Source organism: Sorghum bicolor, chromosome 1 (genome assembly GCF_000003195.3).
Source record: "Sorghum bicolor cultivar BTx623 chromosome 1, Sorghum_bicolor_NCBIv3, whole genome shotgun sequence".
NCBI classification, from domain to species: Eukaryota; Viridiplantae; Streptophyta; class Magnoliopsida; order Poales; family Poaceae; genus Sorghum; species Sorghum bicolor.
Genome location: NC_012870.2, coordinates 67574775 through 67593542, shown reverse-complemented (window position 1 = coordinate 67593542; position 18768 = coordinate 67574775). Strand labels below are relative to the sequence as shown.

The 18768-nt window shown below is 41.9% G+C and overlaps 2 protein-coding genes across 2 annotated transcripts; both read right to left on the bottom strand.

Annotated features, from left to right (window-relative positions):
• On the bottom strand, window positions 309-9404 carry LOC8083699 (endoplasmic reticulum-Golgi intermediate compartment protein 3). The gene is made up of 13 exons (XM_002465302.2): window positions 9128-9404; window positions 8306-8379; window positions 7813-7896; window positions 7614-7694; window positions 4132-4212; window positions 3864-3956; window positions 1904-2083; window positions 1731-1798; window positions 1575-1635; window positions 1395-1448; window positions 1228-1317; window positions 868-934; window positions 309-738 (listed from the first exon to the last, which is right to left on the bottom strand). The coding sequence occupies exons 1-13, from the start codon at window positions 9264-9266 to the stop codon at window positions 647-649; spliced, it is 1164 nt and encodes a 387-aa protein (XP_002465347.1). The 5' UTR covers window positions 9267-9404; the 3' UTR covers window positions 309-646.
• On the bottom strand, window positions 11347-17764 carry LOC8055907. The gene is made up of 6 exons (XM_021449443.1): window positions 17419-17764; window positions 14747-16194; window positions 14427-14501; window positions 13692-13906; window positions 12997-13220; window positions 11347-12262 (listed from the first exon to the last, which is right to left on the bottom strand). The coding sequence occupies exons 2-6, from the start codon at window positions 16056-16058 to the stop codon at window positions 11596-11598; spliced, it is 2493 nt and encodes an 830-aa protein (XP_021305118.1). The 5' UTR covers window positions 16059-16194; window positions 17419-17764; the 3' UTR covers window positions 11347-11595.

The following is an 18768-nucleotide window of genomic DNA, read 5'->3' as shown; positions in this document are numbered from 1 at the left end:
GAGTGGCGACGACGCGCAGGGGGGCCAGCCGGGCGGCCGAGCGACAAGCGCCCGCCCCCGCCCCCGCGGCGCGCTTGCCTTGCCTGCCTCCCGCTGGTTTCAGAGGCGCGCGCCGCCGGACCGCGAGCGCGGCAGCCGGGACGGCAACGTGGCCAGCAGCACGGCCGCTGGCGCGCGTGACCGCCACCGCCGCGTCGTGTACTTGCGTGCCGGGAAAATAGGTCCGGCCTCATCCAAATCCAGAGAGTAAATGCTGGGGACAGCGACGGAAGCAAATGTGGTACTACGCGGCACGGAGCAGAATCACAGATTTTAACAGCGGTCTGAGTTGCACCTTGCAATATACTTGGCCAATAACACAAAACGTTTGGCTGGCAGTGATGCTTCTGCTCAAGAGAGTTTTCCGGTAATGGAGCAGCGTATCCACGACTACTTGTCTACAGGCCTCGGCGGTCTGCAGCAAGGAAACCAATTAAAAATGTGGAGCTCTAGGCTTCAGACAAGCTAACAAGTCTGAATGACTACAGATGCATCACAGCGGATCAAAATCCCTCTTCAATTGTCCTCGTCAACCTTTCGAGGCAGTGCAGCACAAGTTAAACTCGTTTTCACTATGGTCCTAATTGCTATATGCCAACAATTGTAGTTATCCAAGCTTTCCAAGCTCCATCTTTTTCTTGATGGCACGATGACCATGGTACACGAAAGAATCTATGATGCCAGCAACAGTGAAAATACCTGCCAGAAACCCACAACGACGGGTTAGAAATTTCGACTCATGCTTATCATCGATTCTAGATAGCACCAAAACATTTTCCTTTTTTGGAGGAAGCTCAAAATAGTTGCAGGTAGAAGTTTGTCACAGACCTCCAACAATAGCACATATGTTTGTCAGGAAGTGAAGAAGCGATGTATTTTCTTCAGTAAAATCAACCTGTCAAGGAACAGTCACACAAACTAGTGAATTTAAGATGAATATGACCAATACCTGTACAGGAGAAGATTTTCATATGTTATCGAAAAGAGACCAATATGATAAGAAAATTCAAGTGTCAATTCCAAGTAATAAATGCAGTGCCTGCTTTACGCTTTTAGAACAACAGGTTGATTGAATATCAAAAGTTGCATGCTATCAAATGGTCAATGGATGACTCAGGTTGGATAGAAAAGAAATGTTTGCCAACACTTCTGACTATACAGAATGATCACAGGTATATCGTTCATCACCTTAATTGGTGAAAATTCATAGAAGAAATATACACCAGGTGGAGGCCTAGGATAGCCAATTGCCTCTCTAAAGTGCTCTGTCACAGAAAACTGCAAAAGAAAACACAGAATTATTCATAAACTTAGGCTTCAGAAGTAGAACTAGGCAAGAAGATCAGGATATTTACCTGATTTGAGTAAATCTTGCGCCCCCTGATATCTGTGTAGATTGTTGGAACAACCTGTACAAAGGATATAATTAGCAAGTAGAAGCCATGGAATCTGTATTGATATATTTTCATGTTTGCAGCAGCTTAAAAATAAGGAATCATATTAAAGAATATGATAAGTAATTACCAAAAATTTACCTTCACAAAATACTGGTACATCCCCGTTAACCCATTGGAGTTATCCTGTATCCACTCAACTCTGGAACGCTTGGGAAAATTAGACCATGGAAAAGTTGTAGAGCAAAGTGCAATGCGAATTATGATCTGAAGTTTAGTCCAAGTTCGAAAGAATACCCATCAAGAGGATTGACGACACCTGGGAACTCTTCCCCAAAGGACAACTTGTTTATCTTGTGACTTATCTGTTTCCAATGAAGTGGGGAATGGACAATTATCAGTTTACGGTTATGAACAATATTGTAAGTGCTCCGATAAGGATAAAGAGAATTTAGTTGAGCTCTACTTGCATTGTAAGTTTCTGGTTGGATGTTCAACAGGTCTTGCAGGAAGTTGAATGACTGGTCCAAGCTTTTCCCGGGGGCAAAGTGAAAGTTGCCAGCTACTTTATTCACATTTACAAATCCATGGATGGTACAACCTTCCCCTGTTTCATCTTTCAACCTTTGTACATAGCCCTCTCTCTTGCACTGGAATTTTGAGTAAACTTGATTAAGCAAAACATAACAAAGCAAAACTAAAGAACCAAAACCTTCTTCATGAATTAGTTGCATGCAGCACAAAACTTTAGTGGAGTAATAGGAGGCCACATGCAGTCATGCACAAACAAATTAAGGTGGCTTACACATCGTTTGTAGCTTTGAAGTTTAAAGAAATGGACATCAAGTGTGTTAAAAAAAAGATGTCCGATCATTAGCCAATAAGGATACTAATCATAATTCCTACTATTCAGTATCCTTACCCATAGTACAAACAAGTAAACAACTAATGACTATGTCACCAGGAGGTGGTTGACTCACAATAATTTGTTAGATGATATAGAAACACTCCTCTTAATGAAACACGTGCCCAGACACGTTCTCGGAAAAAAAATGATAAAGAAACACAAACCTATATAGCATAAATTAGTGTAAGCATAAGTCAGCTCAATCTCTAACACACAAGACCTATTGAATATTTCTAATCATGGTAGAAACTATCTATTTAGCAAAAAAATAACGATCCCTATGTACCAGATAACCCGACTCTACGTTACCCCAATACGCCAAGGTAGGGACGTATCCCATATCAGATACGTATCCGATACCGATACATATCAGACACGCGTTGCATACGTATCAGCAAAGTATCCGTAGAAAAATAAATCAACTATAATTCGGATACTCTTCTTAGATACGTGCTCGTTCGATACGTCAGTCCGATACAGCCCAACCCACCTGACCACTTGCGTCTCAGCCAGTCCCGATGCCTCCTGCCTCTCTTGTCCCTACACAGCCACCACAACACGTCCAGCCATCCACAAGCAAGAGCCCCTGCTCTCGCGCGCCGCTTCCCATGCAAGAGATGCACTGCAGCTCGCCAGTCATTGGCGACAAGCCCCTGCTCCCTCGCGTCAAATCCTGCGCAGGCGCGCTGCCTCCCGCGCAGGAGATGCACCACCGCTCGCCGGAGGCCGGCAACAAGCCTCCGTCCCCTATATGACATCAATCGACTTCCCATCCTCCAGGTCGTCACGCCAAAGAGCACTGTGCTGGGAACACCCACCAGTCCGCTAAGGACGCGGCTAGCTCCCATGATGCAGGAGAGAGATGCTGGGAACAGGACGATTCAGCATTCAACGGCAAAGCTACTTCCGCCGACCTCCATGAGTACCCTTTTCATTCTTGATGTACTCTACTTCTTCAATTGTTGCTTGCTAGTGCTAGAGGTAGTCCTAGCATAGGAATAGGATCCACGCCCACAACCATAACAGACAATCCTGTTCCTGACTTCCTGTTTTAGATAGACTTAGTATAATTGCGCATCCATCCAGTATAGCTGGACTTGGATCTCTGCGAAAACTAAGAAACCCATAAGGTGATCTGGTGATGTATCATATATGATTGTATGTACTAACTAATAATTAGTGATTACTCAAATTTTACACTTCCACAATTTCAATTTGCATTATTATTTATTTTATTAAAAATAGTAAAATGTATCCGTGTATCATGTTTTTAGAGAAATTGCCATATCCATGTATCTGTATCCTTCCGATACTGATAAGTGTATCTGTATCTGTGCTGCATAGACTCGACTAAGGACCTGAGGACAAATCATGCATCACAAACTCACAATCGATGCTACACATACGGGTTATGTTAAGAGTCGACCCATTTGAATGAACATGATTGTGCTACACTCAAAGACTAGCCAAAAAAATTTATCCAAAAAAAGAAAGAAAGACTAGCCCAAATTAATAGAGCATACCTGATCAATTAATTCTACGTTGTTGATAGCCCACCCTTTCTTCCGGTACACATCACGAACTTCTTCACAGGAGTTGCAACACTGATCATCCGTCTGGTGATGTTGCAGGCACAAATATTAGGTTTATTAGATAACGCAATAAAAATCTTAAGAAGAAATCTAGTGGTGTTTACTGACTGGAGTAACAGAGAAACCATGGGACAAATATGTTTGGTGTGAAAACATTGCATGCACAAGTAGCATCAATGTAACAATGTCAGATGTATACCTCCTCAGCACCATAACAAGATCCACAGTAAACCTCGTTGTGGTCAAGCCTACCTCCATGCTTCTGTAACGGTCTTTCAATCTATACAAGAGAAACCAGGATGCGGAGAGGGAGTTAGTTCAAGGAAGAACAACTTCCTGCAATAGAAATATGTTGTTCTTCCACATTTGACAATTAGTGAAGAAAGATGGCTGCCTCTTAATGCCACCACAAAGCTTGAAATCGCTATTATACAAATTGGTCCCTGTCATCTTTACAGTGGTCTCCAACATGTAATATGAAATTATGACCACAGTTTAAGGCTTTAAGCAGGTCAGTCCACGAGTCAGATCAACATTTCTTTATTAAATATAACAGTTTAATGTATTTACATTATTGTTAGCTCTATTTTTTATATGAAGGAGACTGTCATTGGGACATAACAAAATTTTATCAGAAGGTACAAGAAAATATCAAAATAACAATAAATAACATGGTATCTTTAGGTACCTACTGGTCGAGGTCAAGTTTTTGTGTTTACTGGGAGGAGTGCAAGTGTGTGAGTTGTATGGGTTTCTTCACCCTTTTCCTTCTTAATATAATGATACACAACTCCCTTGTGTGTTCAAGAAAAAAAATCTCTAGGTACCTCTACTCAGTCATATAAAAGCTCACTGAAGAGATATTGAAATATATGGACATTGCTAACATTATTGATAAACAAAACAAGTATAAATAAAACACTTCTATGCATCATACCAGCAATCAAAAGGTACTGGTAAAAGAGAGCAATTCTGCGCAAATAAAAAACCATGGATGCTGCTACAAAGAGGGAACAAAAATCTGTACACAGCAACTTCATCGTTGTTTCATCTGCTGCATATCAGGACAACAGCGGCACAGCCGACAACACAGATGATTGAACTAGTGATAACCAGAGAGAGAGAGAGAGAGAGAGAGAGAGAGAGAGAGAGAGAGGGAGGGGAGGGACTGGAGCATGGTGTACCCTGGGCTAACAGGGAAGTTGTTGATGGCACCAAGTTTGCATGTTCGTGCTACAAGCATGGTTTCCTTTCAGTTTTCACTGCAAAAAACTGATCACCTCACTTGACCCATACCGCTCAATGGTATCTAGAAGACAAAAAACCAGCTCATCTGATTTTCCAGATCATTAAGCAGTCTCTGAGATAAACCCACTAAAGTGATAAGTTCTGGCTTTTTTACAACTGAAAAGACCAGTCTGGCCCCATTTTGTAGACCATGATATGATCGACTGATGCAGGGGCAAACCAGGGAAACTCCGGCCTATGCAGTCCTCTCAGTGCTAGCTGCCATGTTGTAAGCCCCCCATGGTGCATCAACTTTGATCCAGGCTGGGCCTCGGTGAGATGCAGCCCTTAGGCAGTCTGTTGTGCTGTGTTGTGTACCAACAAAACAGATATTGCGCTCAGGGGAGCTGGCGCCCGCCTTATCTGGACCATTCATTTCGGTTGCTGCATCGGAGATGGAGACCAACGACAACTGATGTTTCAGCTGCCTAATAAAAACTTCGGACAGGCAGCTCAATGCTTTCTTGGGATGCAGAATAAACTGTCTACTCAATGGTCTATACTATTGCAGCATAAGTTTTCAGTTTTATATACAGCATGACTTCCATTTTTATCCGGTGAATGTTCCATCTTCTGATCTTCTATAAGTTGCAAACCTCAATGGCCTATACTATTGCAGCATAAGTTTTCAGTTTTATATACACAAAGGCTTCCATTTTTATCTGGTGAATGTTCCATGTTCCATCTCCTATAAGTTGCAAACATAAGCTAGTACATATTCTATAAACAAACACCCAAACAATGCGGGCACGTCTGAAGAACGTTTGAAGAGTCCGATATGGATATGGAAGTTTCAGAGCTACATGTCATCACCGGTTTCCCATAAATTTGTGAGATACATGTCCATAAAATGAGAACCATGAAGAATAAAATTGCCGTAAAACCATCGCAGATACTGAACATAAGGAAAGCTCTGGTTCCCATCAGAAATTGCATTCCAATAAAGAACGCTATCATGAAACCTTAGCAAATCTGTGGAATCCATCTGAGGCGGCTTTCCAAAAAAATCAGGTATGCATTCTAGTGGGTGGTAGGAGATTTAACCTTTGCGCAGTAGAAAAATTTCACCTTAGCATTGTGAAGCCAACTTCCATTAGACAATCACAGGAAATGGTCCAGATAAGGAGGGCGCCAGCTCCCCTGGACGCCATATTATTTTTGTGTGCTAGAATTATGGTTCAGGCACTCTGTTCATGCATGGAAACAGTAGCTATCCTCTTCTAATGGCTCCAATGTGAAATTTTTGTGAAGCTGTAAGCTCTATGCGCTGTGCATAAGTTCAGCACAAGCCTGCTAATGGGGCAGGTGGAAATGGGTTTTATGGGTTGGGTTCCAACATGGGCTCTGTTTGGATGTGTGAAGATGGGTTCTAATGGTTCTATGAGCTCGCGGATAGGGGCGGGTTGGGTTTACAGCATGTGCAGGTTGGGGCAAGTTGGAATGGGTGCTGTGCAGAGTTGCAGACACGCATCTCTGGAGTCCGGACCCCTTCATCCTTTGGTCCAGAGCACCGCAGGCTGCAGATGCTCTCTGTGCTAGCACGCGCAGGGCTCTCCTCGACCACTTGATGTCGTGCTGCGGCTGCTTGAGATCCTCGATATGTTCGAGGCGCTGCTGCTGTCGAGATCCTCATGGGAGACCTCATAGTGAAGCGAGCTCCTCTTCATCGGACTCTATAGGAATGCACACTGCTTGTTCCAGACCCTCACCGATTCCAGCAAGCACCGGCACAACAAGGCTTCTCGGCTGTTGCGGCAGTTCATAGAGCTGAGAGAGGGTCCAATGCCGTCAAGGTGTTCAGAGAAATGATGGACTGGGTGCCAAATCGCTCCAGGTATGCATAAGCTTATCTTATTGAATGTCCACAGGAAGATAGCTGCATCCAGCATGTTTTCCGGTGTCTCCTATGAGCGTAAGGCTGCTACTTATGGTTGCTAGATTGAGTAGGGTGTGTGTTGATTTCTGCCACCCATTCTTTGCCAACCAGTTCGATGGAGACGAAGAAGGCCAGGCTCTGGCTCCTCAAGTCTGCACCAAATTGTTCAGGACTCCCAGGTACGCCATGTTTTTGGGTAACCCGCACGAATGGGGCAGGTTGGGGTGGGTTTGGTAATTAGATTTTTGGGACGGGTTGGGTTGACGGGAGATGTTATTCAACTAAGGGATGGGGTGGGTGTGGGGCAGGTTTTGCCCCATTAGCAGGGCTAGATCAGCATGAACAGACCCTGATAGTCTAAAACATGACCAATAAAATATGCCCAAATGGCTATATTCCAGAGTAAAAACAAAAAACCATTGCATTTGCTAAAAGCAAGTCCAATTTGGTAAACATCATGGCAAAACCAGGACAACTTCATTCATATGCCAGTTTAAGTTAGAAGTGGAACAATATACCTTAGGGGCACCAACTCTGTCTTTTCTTGATTCAATTACATTGCCAAGATGATCAATTCTTTTCTTTGTTATGTCATGTCGCTGCAAAATGGATGCTTAGCCGATCAGGAAACTGTTTATGCAGTAGAGCTTGGGAAATAACTTACAAGACGTAAAACAAAGCACAGAAGAGGAAAGTTGCGGAAATTGTTGCACATACTATATCATAATGTTGCTCTCCACTGACATCCATCGTATCAACAGCAACTAGAGAACAAGGAAGGGCCGGGAACGTAACATCAAACTGCAAAAGTGATTATGCACATTAACAATCCAAAAGAAAAGCAGCAACTTCAGATACAGAAAAAATGACATATTCTGGACCTGAGCCTCGCCAAATTAGTAATTTCTGAATATTCTCAACTAACTGCTTGCTAATTGTTCTTTCATATTTTACTGCATAAACACTACAAATAGCTTGTTCACTACCTGCCAAGTTCTAATGCGCCAGGAGTATAACATGAAGACAAGCTGAGGTCAAATCTTTAAGCAAAAAATTCCAAACGTTACACAACTAAGACCATAGACTAAGTTGAAGTGGATGAAAGATGGCAAAGAACATAAGTTTCAATACTTTCTAAATATGGTAAGAGCTGCTAGAAAGTACAACCAAATTAGAAGGTTTGTAATGGGGAAATAGCATTGGCACTAACATTGATATGTAGTCTTTCTCCTCTCGAGGTATCAACAGTGAGCTTACTTTCCGTAGCAGAATATAGATAAAGCCCTACAGAAAGTTATCAGAATATTAAGTTGACATACAGCTAATGAACTATTATTATCTAGATAAAGATGCATGGAGCAAGCTACATTGTGAGAGGAGGTACTTGCAGCATCTAACAAATTAAATTGTGCATCGTGATTTTAGCATGAAAAAGTAGCTAGTATCAGTTATAGCCCATAGTATGGGTAAAGGTTATCACACATAGCAACCATACTTGCAAAAATAAAGAGAACAGAAACTTAGCATCAAACACAAACACCAAAATGATGGAGCAATTCCAAAAACTAGATGCAACCTAGTTGGGGAAGTTACACAGAAAACTAACTCATTGAAAGTGATCACCGAAGCCGCCCAAAAAAAGGTACAAAACCAATTCCTATCCGGTCTTCTGATGACACCAACTAGGAAACAACAACATCAACAAAACCGTCACGAGATAACGCACGCTGCAGCAAATTAATACATGTACTACAATTTTACACCTCCTATGCTATACCAAGCGGCTTTGATTTAACTGCCGTACCCGAATTCTGGTGCATGTTAACCGGGCCGCGAATTTTAACAGACTATTAACTTCCAATTCACACCATAGTATGAAAAGACGCACAATTCATTCCACCACAATCTACTCTCGTTCCGCACCGAACAAAAAAAATATGGCACCAGATGGTACGGCGAGATCAAGCTCTTCCGCAGCTAGGCAAGCGAAATCGAGGGGGAAATCCGAGATGAATAGGGGGATTATACATACGGATCTCGGAGAAGAAGAGGAGGAGGATGGCGAGGGAGGAGAGGATGGTGATGAGGCCGCCGGAGAGGGTGCGGCTGTAAAAGTCCTCGTTCACTTTCGGGTAGGCATCCAGGTTCCGCAGCTTGCTCCAGAGCTCCATCACTTCGGCTCACCGCCGGCGAGACAGCCGGAGCCCTGGGACAAGGAGGAGATCTACGGCGTGGCCGCGGGCCGTGGCCGCCGCGAGAAATGGGAAGGGTATGTCTGGACTTTGTCGGAGCGAACGGGACTAATCGGCGATTTTGTTTGGGGTCCGCCATCCGTGTTGGGCTGTATGGCCCACTAGAAGTGTAATGGGCAGGTGGAGGAAGAAAAAGGTCCACGTTACCGCTCTTGATTTTTAAGAAAATCTATTTTTCATCTCTTAACTCTAAAATCCTAAATTTTTAGAATTATTTTATCTTATCTCCCCGACAGGTTATATCATTCATTTTACTTCCTTAACCGGTTATAAGTAGTTTTAAAATGCATATTAATTCACAAAAAATTATAAAATAAAAAATTCAATTGTGTTGGATTCTATATGAGTGAACATATAATATAGTATGCTTTAGGTTTATATTTTTCTGTAATTAATTTATAGTTGCAGTTTCTATAGTCTAATTATGGTGAATTTTTATGATGGACTAATTATTTTTTGCTTGAACTTGAAGTGTAGTAAAAATGGCATACTTATTGGATCATTTATAACTTAGTTATATATTTATAAATACTTAACAAGCATACTCCCTCTATCTTGTAATACAGTCCATTCTAGGAATTTTGAGACAAATTAAGAGAGATCATAAAATACACATATACCCTTATTGTATTTTCTAATCAGACGCTATCATCAATATAATTAATGGTGATTGGTTAGTAGATGAAAAGTATTTAATGTAAAATTGGTTTTTGTTCTCTATATTTGATGACAAAATTTGAATGCTAGAAAGCACTATATTACAGGACAGAGAGAGTACACCTAAATAAATCTAAAGCTATACATGTATGAAATTTTTATTACAGTTCAAAAGATGCAATAATTAACCCACCCAAAAAATTTCACCACAGTTGGACTAAAGAAACTACAGCGAAGAATTAATTATGAAAAAGTATAGATCTAAAGCTACAACAAAAAATATATACTAAATATATTATATTATATTATATTATATTATATTATATTATATTATATTATATTATATTATATTATATTATATTATATTATATTATATTATATTATATTATATTATATTATATTATATTATATTATATTATATTATATTATATTATATTATATTATATTATATTATATTATATTATATTATATTATATTATATTATATTATATTATATTATATTATATTATATTATATTATATTATATTATATTATATTATATTATATTATATTATATTATATTATATTATATTATATTATATTATATTATATTATATTATATTATATTATATTATATTATATTATATTATATTATATTATATTATATTATATTATATTATATTATATTATATTATATTATATTATATTATATTATATTATATTATATTATATTATATTATATTACATTACATTACATTACATTACATTACATTATATTGTATTATATTATATATTCACTGTATAGATCTATTCGTGTGAAGTACAATAAAATTAATTTTTTTATTTTATGATTTTTTTTTGTGAGTTATTATGATTTTTCAAAGATTCATTGAAAATAGATAAAAAAAATAAAACTATCTTTGAAAACCACTTATAACTGATCAGAGAGGTAAAACAAACAGTTTTAAAATTTTAGAGAGGTGATTTAGCGAGTTTTAAAATTCAGAAAAGAAAAGATAGACTTTCACAAAAGTTGAGAAAGGTACTGTAGCCAAAAGGAATTGCTCTCATCTTAACATCTCCAAGAGTTCGTAATAAAACCTTATAATTTATCATTTTTGGTGAGAATAAAAAAAGACTCATCTCCAACAGTTTTCAATCTCATCTCTTAATTTTTCCATACTTGAAAAAATAGACCGATTGCGCGGACATATCCACGCGTCTACCATGTGCTTATCCATCGGCCAATCTAAATTTAGATGTGAACATATATTAGTGTTATTGGAATAAAGAGTAGGAAAGACATGAGGACGCATCGCCTTGTACACAAATACTCTCGTTGTAAGCTCTTGATAGATGAGAATAGTGAAGAAGAAAAAACTCATGTATTGATATAGCCCCAGGATGAATGTACATCTTATATCCCCGCAACTTTCGACTTCAATTATCACCGCCTCACTTTACAACTGCAATTGAGCGGTATATTTTAGCATGTACTCTACACTCTACAATTTTGTTCCTAGGCTTATCTTGCAAATTAAAAAAATGGTAAAAGTAATTTATGCCTATTAGACGGCATCTCTACATGACTAGTTATGTTCTGTGCCAGAAATTAAATCCGCTGGTCTGCCTGTGCCTTCTCATACCTCTCCTTCGCCTCATTAATATCCTCTTTGAGCTCCATGTATTTCTCAAATGAAATATTAGAGAATGTCTCAAGCTTCCCTAGAAATATCTCCAAACTTGATTGTAAATCCATAGGGGGGTCACTCCTTTGTACTTCCCCCATCTCCCTGTTTGATCTTCCACTACGGGACAACGATAAGGTTCGCTTTGAACCACCCCGTTGCTTCTCCTGATGTGGCACATAACGGTTTATATGAGCAGCAAGGTCTTTAACAGCATCCTCCAAATCCGTTGGTAAATGATCCAACAAATTTATCCAGCTCTCACAGGTTTTAAATATGGGCGCAACAGCATACTTTGTTATTGGATCAGCTTCGACCTTCTTTTTCCTGGAACTCTTCCTCTTCTTTTGTAGTGACTTCACACACTTGAGTAGCCATGAATTTAGGCTCTGCAAATATGCTTTGTGGGATGCTATCCATTTCTGAAAGTTTGAACATAATGTGTTCAGCTCAACCTGAAGGAGTAGAGTTGCTTGGAACTGTGATTCTGACCGAATTGAAGCCTTCATGTTGCCAGTGTTGGATACTAGTTTAATGATATCATGTTGATGCCGGTGACACTCAAGCATTGTTGCCCACATGCGAGTCAAACTGCAAACACAACAAATATTGAATACAGATATCACAAAAAATATTATGAAAAGTGCATTGCCAGAGTGCACAGCAAATAACCAGAGTTCTGTTGCATCCTACGACAGAGTGTTTTTTTTTTGGGGGGGTTAACAATGGCAGGAGCTCTGCCTTTTAATTAAGGTGAAAAAGAAGTAGAAAAGGTAGCCAAAACGTGATGCCTACCATAGTACACCTGAAAGGCTAACCCACCCACGCCATGGGGCAAAAGCACAAAACTACCATGAGTCATCGTTGTCGAGCAGGGTTGCATAGCATCCAGCAGCTCCGACTTCCCATGGCAGACCCAGACGACCCACCCTAACGATGCCGGGCAGATGGGCCAGAGTTCATAAGCTAAAATAAATTTTGGCATTGCTGCATCATAAACAGCAAGTAATTTAACAATCAACCATGTAATTTCATAACTAGTAAAAATAGAACTAAATGACATCAGGACCTGGACAGAGACTGGCAAAGTTCATCCAGGCGCTAGTTACTTATATCATTTATTATGGTGAGACCTGAAAAACACCAGGACCAGCCCAGAGCTGGGCCCAGTTTCATTAAGGCTACCTAATGAGACTTCCCATTTATTTGATGGTCCCATGTTAGCCTAAGTGCGTTAATCAGTTCGAAACAAGCCACCTCTAGTTGTGGTTGAATCAGGACTACATTAAAATGCCAATTGGATTGAATTGAAGGGATAAATATACCTTCCAATTAATTCCTCTAGCTGTGGTTGAAGCTCTTTGTCCCTTAGATCCTCTATGTTCTTTGAAATCATGTCAATTCTCTGAATGGCCACTAAAATTCTGGAATGCAGATCCTTCACAACAGCACGGGTTTTGTCGATACTCATTTGGCTTTCTCCTCTTGATTCCTGATGTCTTAGCTGCCTACATTTCTCATCATATTGCCTGCAAACTGCACTGCCTGCCTGAAGGAATAGGAATGGAGGAAAAAACTGTGAGATCAACATATTTTGCCCATGTACAGCAAAAGGTATATGGTTCCACAAGGTACATCAATATTATTGTAACTGGATAAAATTAAGTTAAATGTTTGTTTAAGCATTTCACTATAGAATAAATGGGTAATACCCACTATATGCCATGTGAAGTTACAGCACAACCGCAGCCCTCTACACAACCATATCATAGTGCGGCAGAACCTCAATACAAATACATTTTGGGTTTTAGTATGATCTATTCGTTCCATCTTCTAGTCATCTTCGACATGGAATTTTTACAAGAATTGATAGAAGAGCAGAAAAACAATTCCTTTGCAAGATAAGCTAATATTCTTCAGAGTTGAATAACTTCATAAATGAAGCAAGCCAATCCTGCTATATATCCTCGCACAGGATAGAAGTCATAAAACAGGTAACAGGAGAAAAAAAAAACTTTACCTTGACTTCATCATAAAGCTTTCTCTCCCATGCATACAGCCTGTCCAGTGTGGAGGCATGACTGCCTGAATTCATGTATACACCACCAAAGATATTTCCAGTGAGACCATCAGTGTCATCCTTTGATGTTGTCCCAAGAGGATTTCTAGATGACGAAGAAAGTGAAGACATTGATCTGTGCCAGGTAAGGTACTGCACTTCAGCCTGAGGAGGAGCTGCATCACAGCATGAGATATTTCTAAGTCATGGGGGACGATAATAAAAGCGCTGCTAAGCCTGATCGGTACCGATTGCTGCGGCTGCAGATGCCGCAAGTCTCTGCTAAAGTAACACGACATCTGCAGCTGCAGCAATGACTACCAAGCACATCAACTACTCACGGCGAAAGGTAACACACTACCTCCAAATTTGCATTAGCTACTTAGTTATTTCAACTTCAACCATACTATACTGCAGTACAAAAAGTGACCACGCAGCAATGAGAATACTAGTGTCATTTCCAAAACTGCCTCCAACATCTAATTATATGATACTACTACACAACTAACATATTATTACAATCCATGGCCAGAGTTATATTCTCCATAAGTACCAAAAATAAGTGGAACTAAACAAAAATAGCATAGGGTCAGACTAACAATACATTGTGCCACAATCATTTATAGGAACTTTGTGTCGTCTGAGGGGAAAAGGAACAAAATGTAGTAGTTACAAGTTAAGAGTAAAATAACTTACGTTGAGGAACAGGGACTTCCTCTCTGCAACAAGCAAATAATGTTGCAAAAAAACCTGATGCTGTTGATCCTGGCGCTGCACCAAAGTATAAAGATAACTCCAATAGTAAGTATAATAGAATAGATCTATAGATGGAGTGACAAAAAATAATGGTCGCTAGATGAAGCTACAGCAATGCTAACAAATAAACAGGGAAATTTCATATCATGATGTGTATGCAGCCCAAAACCTTTCTACTTTCCATCTTTCCTTTTGGAGAAAAACTCCAATGCGTGAGTTATGGAATAATGGAACTGTAATGTAAATCTACCAAATATAACCTTTTTCTTCTGGTAGTAAAGGCCGGAAATTGACTTTGTCTGCTTCAAGCATCCTTGGGACTTCTTTTCCAGAATCAGATGCCTTGATAAATAAGATCTCAATCTCCTTCATGCATGAGTTTAAGTCCCTCGCCACATTCCTTACGTCACGTAAAGGTTCCTTGAATTTCCCGTTCACTGGAAAAGCAGCAGTTGAAGTTGAGGCTTCTTTTAGAGGACTTGTAACAGGAGTTTCGTCGCTTTCATACATGCTAATGTCCAGTACCCTTGTGTCATCTTTTGGTTTTTCAGCATGAGAATCAACTCCTGTGTGATCTTTTGTTTTTTCAGTCTGAGCATCGATTGCCATGTTATCTTTTGGTCTTTCAATCTGAGGATCAACTGCTGGGTCATCTTTTGGTCTTTCAGCCTGAGAATCAACCGTCTCTGAAGCTAAGTCATCTGTAGGAAGCGGTGCGGGTGACTGACCTGTTGCAATATGTGCAACAGGCATATCATTGCGATTCTTGAACATCCGCACTAAAGATTCAGATGTTGGATTGTCAAAATCATCTTCTGACAATGCAAGATCATCCTCTCCACCATTCATAGGAGGTTTCTCAACATCTTTGAGATCTTGAGGTTTCTCCTCTCCTAGGTGCCGCTTTAGATAATCAGGATAAGCAGGAGACTTCTCCAGTTCCTCCTCAAGCTCTGGGATTCCCTCTTTCTCCCGAAGACGCCTGATATCATCATCATTCTCAAAGTCATGACCAAGTTCCTTGTCATCATGGAATGAGATCTGACTCTCAACAGGTTGGAAAAGGCCGAAGTAGTCCCATGGTGGTGTTCCAGGAGGAGCTTCAAACGTTGAACTATCATCCAGGTCATGGATAGCTTGTCCACGCACAGGGGATGATGTTTGCAGAGTTGCGGTTACAGGTTCAAGCACCTTCTCCTTAACAGTTGTCACTGAATTACCCCCAGCTTTCATATGATTGACATGGAAACGTCCTGAAGATAATGGTGAGGGCACTGGAGAGAAAGAGTCACTAGCATGATGTGAAAGGGATGGAGATAGGTTCGTAGATTTCTGCATGATGGTAGGAGGCTCTGGAGTGGCAGATGTTGATGTGAACAGTGAGGAATCTGTTGGTACTTCAGGCTCTACGAATTTTCTGAGAGCAAATCCTGTGTGCCTGAGTGACTGAATATAAGCGAAATGAGCAGCTGCAAAAGCACATCTTCCGTCAAGAGCTTCTCTAACAAATCGCTTTCTTTCCTGGCACAAGACAAGAGCCTTGTCATCTTCGTTTTTTGATCGTGAACCCATTATAAAAATGCACCAGCCTCAATGACGAACAAAAGCCAAAGGTGCATGCAAAGTCATGCTATGCACTGCAGATCAATGCTAGTGTTGAGGGAAGCTGTTCCGTAGGGAAGACGCCAGAGTGGTATCAACTTTGTGCCTGCAATCAAGTATTCAAGAATTTTGCTATCAGATAATATCCCAGAGTTCAGTGAAGCTGGCATGAAAGAAAAGTAAGTTGATGTTTCATCAGCAACTCTGTATATCCACTGGAGTCCATTTAGCATGTGGTAAAAATTAGCTTCCATGTGTAGTGCACAAACTGATCACATCAAGTTTTTTAAAAAAGAAAACACTATAATCTGCAGCAGAAAAAAGGAAGTGCAATGGCAAAGAGTGGACGAGCCATTACCATATCAAAAGTATCCTGCACAGCTCAGACCATAAATTCTAGGTTCCACAACCCATGCTTAAAAAGAAATTTTTGAAGGTGAAACCCACGTAACGGAAAAGCACTTCTCAGACCTTATCAATATGTATCGGAAAACTGGCTAAATAGGCGCCTACTGAAAACAAATCAAATCAAACAACTAGATGTTCCACTTATGGAAATTTCTTTTTTCTCCCACTACAATCCTCCAGGACAATTATAGCTGCACATGGACAGAAAAACTTCCTTCAGTTGTCGCAAACTAGAAACGCAATCCACGGAGAACCGAAAGCTAATATACGACAATAACCCAATCCACCACACAAATCTATGGTACAACAAGTGTACACACTCCAACCTTGGCATGCCACTAATAGCAACGCATTTTGTCGTACTCGGGAATCTTTAATGCGTCATCCGAATCCTTCGGTAGTAACGGCTGAATCTGAACTGAGATAATTCTAGGCATGCCAATTCTCCAACAAGCGTTGCAGAAACCAACCCTCAGAGATTCCGACAGCACAAGCTGGAACCAGACCAAGGGCGGTGCCGGTGATTAGGTACATGCCTAGAACCATAGCTGCGGGAGCTCTATCATATATGGTGAGTAAAACTGAACCAGTGACTGCAGTGCCCACCACACAATTACGCAAATTCCTCGCACACGGAACGAATCATCCACCCTACCCTCCACTGATACCCTAACAGAACGTCCGGGCTGGTACCCTGAGCGGACTCCTCAGCGCTAACCAGTACCAAAATCAGAAAACGAAGAACTAAGCCATCGACGCATACTGCCAGCACAAACGGAAAGCTGGAAGATCCGATCAACATGAACCCAACTCGTGCCCCCCCACAAATCGCACGCCTCCGCGCAACCCCAATTCTCCTAGAAACGCAGAGCAAAATCGCTTCCGACATCAATCCTAGGAGAGTCCGAGAGAGAATCATCACCTCGCTGTACCGGCGACTAGGGCTTGGCGCGGGAGTCCGAGTGTACGCGGCGCTGGACTCCGGCGTCTGGGCGGGTGAGGATCGCCGTGGGAGTCCGGCGTCTGGGGCCGGAGGGGTGGCGACCGGCGAGAGGACAGAAGAGTAGCCGGTAGAGAGGGAGAAGCTTCGAAGACGGTGGTGGGCACTGGGGACGCAGGGGGTGCGGTGCCGACTGATGATGATGACGATGATTCGGCTGCGAACACCAGCGGAAGGATGCAGATAGATGGAACGGATGCCGGAAGCGTGTGGTGGGCTTGGGGATTCGTGCCGCTGCAGTGCAGACGAGCCAGGTTGGGGATACCGTCGCTGCCCCGCGGGTCCCTCCCGTCGAGTCTGACAGGGTGTGGTCGGGTTGGCTCTTGTAGCTGGTCCTGGGAGAGCGGCGCGGCGGTCTGCACGGTCTGCGTGGTGCGGCGGTGCCGGCTAGCCGCCGCGCGCCCGCGTGGCCGCCCGGTGGGGCCCCCGGGGCGGGGAGGAACGAGCCGAAAGGCGTCCTGTTGGCGGCTTCGCCTCTTCCCCGTTCTTTTCGCGTGTTTTCTTCTGGGTGTGGGCTGCCATTCGCGCCCCACTAGCAGTTGGGGGTGGGGTGTGGGGGGGGGGGGGGGAGAGAGAGACTGGGGCTCGCGTGATCTCTCTGGCTCGCCACGTTTCAGATTTGTTCGGGTCGGCGCCTGTGCCTCGGCAGCGAGAAAAGCAGAGGTCGCCGTTGAGATCTCGGTGGTGACGGTGCGCCGTGCGCGGTTCACGTACCGTTGCCGGCGGGTCGACGGATTCACCCCCACTTGTGTACGTACGTACGTACGGGCACGCGTCGCTCGGTTAAACAAAGTGCACCGATCTTCGTCGGGTTACGGGATCCACTGATGCCAGGCTCTGCTGTAATGCAACCGTGAGCGCGCACATGGGGATGAGCTGCGTCACGTGTGCACAGCGCTCATGGACACGCGAACAAATATATATATATATATATATATATATATATATATATATATATATATATATATATCGGTTGGTGTGCACGCCTATGTGGATTTCTGAAAATTGACAGGCCCACCCGGATAAATGTCGTCTGACCGCGATAGTTGTTTACATCATCTTGATGGCTAATCCACAATTATGGATCGGAAGACGTCGTCCCTGCTCCGGTCATTGGTAAGCGCTGACACGGCACTCTGATCATGGTGTGACTTGTGAGTGTCACCCTCGTAGGTTACAGAATTGCTAAGTCAGCGCGGCAGCTTTAGACTTTTGCCACCCTGTGTCCTTTTCAGCTGTTCTAGTATCTTCCTCGAGCAGCAAACGCAATTC